General features: G+C 35.9%; 1 protein-coding gene across 2 annotated transcripts in view; it reads right to left on the bottom strand.

The window, feature by feature from the left end:
- Positions 1 to 255: 255 nt before the first annotated feature.
- Positions 256 to 3,580, bottom strand: part of LOC127957142 (myotubularin-related protein 3) — a 24,243-nt gene continuing 20,918 nt past the window's right edge. Inside the window, exons 19-20 of one of the 2 annotated variants that reach the window (XM_052555546.1) lie at positions 3,178 to 3,201; positions 256 to 2,809 (exon numbers count right to left, since the gene is read on the bottom strand). In XM_052555546.1, the coding sequence (XP_052411506.1) occupies positions 2,623 to 2,809; positions 3,178 to 3,201 (211 nt within the window). In that variant the 3' untranslated portion in view covers positions 256 to 2,622. The remainder of the gene's footprint in view (positions 2,810 to 3,177; positions 3,202 to 3,580) is intronic. The other variant, XM_052555547.1, reaches the window with a different exon arrangement.

Genomic DNA, 3,580 nt, shown 5'->3' with positions numbered 1-3,580 from the left:
CGCTGAAAATGTGTGCAATTTAACAATTTACTCCTGGAGCCATATTTAGAGATCTCTGGAACCGAACCATACAGTGCCTTACAAATTACATTAAGACTCAATATATAAAAGGGCTTTAAGATATCTTCAGTGTTACTTCAGAATCAATTGCACATTTTTTAATAACATGAAGCAGGTTTTTACTCCGTATTCTCAATATATGAGCCATAAAAGCCTGATGGATCAAGTATGATACAAAACTCAGACAGACGTGGATCAGTTTGGCAGTGTGTTGTGCTTTAATTTCATTCACACAAACCTCAGTAAGCGACAGCAGCAGCAGCGGCTCGTACAAACTCTGACACAGAGAGGAAAGACTGCAGCATTGTGGGAGATTTCCTCAGCGAAGCGGCAGCAGACGTGGATCGTCCTGATGAGATCCTGTGCATGTATTGCTAGAGTCCCTCAGGCTTTCATTACATTGGCTGTACATGGCACATCATATACACAGAATCACATGAACACAGATTCAAGTGTGCAGGAGAACATCTGTCCTGCAGGATATTCACATGAAGATCAAGTTCTGTCTCAGAGAACCGGAAGAGTTGCAGCTCCTGCTTAACATGAACCGTGCACACTAGTTTCAGTCTTTCTGAAGCATCACTGTGTAGAAATAATCACGAGGAGCTCAGGGGCCAGATTCACAACCAAATTATTTTTCTCATTTTCAAACCTAAGAATACATTTAAGAATATTTTCTAGTCCTAAAAACATTTCTTCAGAATGTTGAATGTTCTTGCGAAGAAACTGACTTCCTGAGGGGGGAAAAAGTTCTTAAAATCATCATAAGTTTAAAGTTTAAAAATAATAAAATATTAACTCGAACTGGTCTTGAATGCCCGAAGATGAAATGTTTTAAATAACTTATTGAAATTAGGTAACAACTTGTAATTAAACTTGTAATAAATAAGGTTTTGATTTTATCATTCAGTACAGGAAGCATTCAATCCGAGAAAGAGTTAAAAAAAACGAAAAGCAAATTTAAAAAATAGAATTCTTTCTTAAGATTTTTATATGATCTCAGATTTCATGAGAAATGACTTAAATTCCATAAAGTTCACAAAAATGTAAAGAAATGTCTTCTATTCCACGAACATTTACATGAATCAAATTAACTTGTAATTCTAATGTGTTCAGAAGGTGTTCGTGAATCATGCAAACTTTGAATTCATTAAAAAAAAAGTTTTCTTAAGAATATTTCTATAAATTATTAGAACTTGTAATTTATCTCAAGTGCCTTGATTTCATAAAATGTTCATGAATCATATGAACGTGTAATTTATTTTATGAAATGTCTCGACTTTTCAACAATTTTCCTGATACTTTTGAACGTTAACAGAATATTAATGTGAATCATACACACTTCTAAATAATGGTAGGAAATGTCTTCGGTGTTTTTCGTTGCATTGATCAGAGAATCTTTGGGAGGAAACCGTGCACTGGTTAAAGAGACACTGCAGGTTTTTCATGCACATGTCAAGTTTGAGATTGTGGGCGTTTTTTTTTTTTGGGTTCATGTGCGTTTTTCAGACTGATGGAAAGAAAACATCCAAAAGACACTGTTAAAGTGTTTCTTTTACAGCACTTTATCTAGTTGTGTCAATAGCTTTTAATTACAATACATATTTTTAAAAGTTTTTTCTCTTACACTGAGCCACTCGCTCACACTAAACTTTACACTTTACACATCTGTATCCTGAAGGATTTTACAGTGATTTGGTCACATATATTGCTTGATTATATACATATTATTACCCCCCAAAAATGTGAAAATATATATTTTTCTGTCTGTTCTAATTATTTTCTGAATTATGGAGTGACAAATATAAGAGACACAAAATCCCTCTAAAAACATTTGACTCCTAACACGTGACCCTGGAGCACAAAACCAGTCTTAAGAGTCAATTTACTGAGATTGAGATACATGCATCATCATCATCTGAATAAATGATCTCTCCAGTGATGTGTGGTTTGTTCGGAGGACAATATTTGTCTGAGATACAACTATTAGAAAATCTGGAATCTGAGGGAGCAAAAAAATCTAAATATTGAAAAAATCATCTTTAAAGTTGTTCAGATGAAGTTCTTAGCAATGAATATTACTAATCAAACATTAAAGTTTAGATAAATTTACAGTGTGAAATGTACAAAATATCTTCATGGAACATGATCTTTATTTAATATCCTAATGATTTTTGGCTTAAAAGAAAACACCCTCGAGATTTAAGACTGGTTCTGTGCTCCAGGGTCACATACGTAAAAAAAATGAAAGAAGAATTTTGAAGCTGACTTCATCCAGTATATAGAGTTTCGTACTGGAAATCAATTCAAATGAGCACATATTTAATAGTATAATTAACCTAACATTTAAGATAAAGAAATGTTTGCAATCATGAATGTAATTTGGCGGCGATAACTTTTGGTTTGTTTTAGTTCTTGTCCTCTATCGATCTGCAGTGTCTGCTGGAGAAGCTGAGATTCTCTTAGGAACTGCACTTTTCGAGCGTCTGTCTCACGAGTGTGTGTGTAACTCTTACGGCTCTGTGCGAGCGAGAGCTTGGTTTATCGGTCTGGATGTGTCTCTCAGGTGGAGCTGGCGGAGATGGGTTTCTCCAGCTCCAGGTCTGCAGGAGGAAGCGCTGGAGGGACGGCGGAGGGACGCAGGTGACCGTAACACGCCTGACACACGTGACCGTGATCACGGAGCTGCTGACTCGACACCGCCACCTTCTGATCACAGCAGCTACTGCAGAAAACATTCCCACAGTTCCTAGAGGAACCAGAGAGAGTCAGAGTCTGCTTCACAGATACAGATACAGACAAGCTCTTCAGCTTCACTATATATAATGTTTTATAATAGACTAATTATACGTCATAGATGGCAGCTGATGTCTGTCTTTCATTATAACTACAAATGAACAACATCCCAGACCATTCACTTGACTCTGAGTGAATGTGAATCTGAGTTGACTAAACTGGATTGACACCAGAAGCTCTAGTGTGAACACAAGCATCAAGTGGTTTGGATTCAGAGCTGCGATGGAGGGAAGGATAATGAGGAAATAAAAAGGCAGTGACAGGTTGGTTTAGGAGAGAAGGATGGATTGAAGAGGAAGAGGAAGAGGAGGAGTCTCTCACCAGGCCTCCTCCGGCTCTGTGCGGCTGAAGCAGAACGAGAGAGAGACAGAGTCAGACACTCACACTCAGTCAACATTCAGAGCCTTTCCAAAGGAATATAGAGAGATATCATACTGAAGAAGCTCAAAAGTTGTTGAAGAAAACTGAACTTACAGGGGGGATGTAGAAATAAGTACCACTTGCAGGGTTTCATTAAATTTTTTAGCGATTTAAATCAGATATATAAATAAATTCAGATTATTAAATTACATTTTATTGGAAGTATTGAAAAAAAAAATAGTGAATAGAATAGTTTTTAGCATTTTAATTCTAAATATATTACATTTAAAAATATGATATTATGATTAGAAACCCTTAAATATAATTAAATGAATATCTTAGTTTTGCTAAATCTATAAACAAC

The sequence above is a fragment of the Carassius gibelio genome, chromosome B5 (assembly GCF_023724105.1).
Source record: "Carassius gibelio isolate Cgi1373 ecotype wild population from Czech Republic chromosome B5, carGib1.2-hapl.c, whole genome shotgun sequence".
NCBI classification, from domain to species: Eukaryota; Metazoa; Chordata; class Actinopteri; order Cypriniformes; family Cyprinidae; genus Carassius; species Carassius gibelio.
Note: the sequence above shows the minus strand (reverse complement) of the source record. Positions and strands in the feature narration are given on the sequence as shown.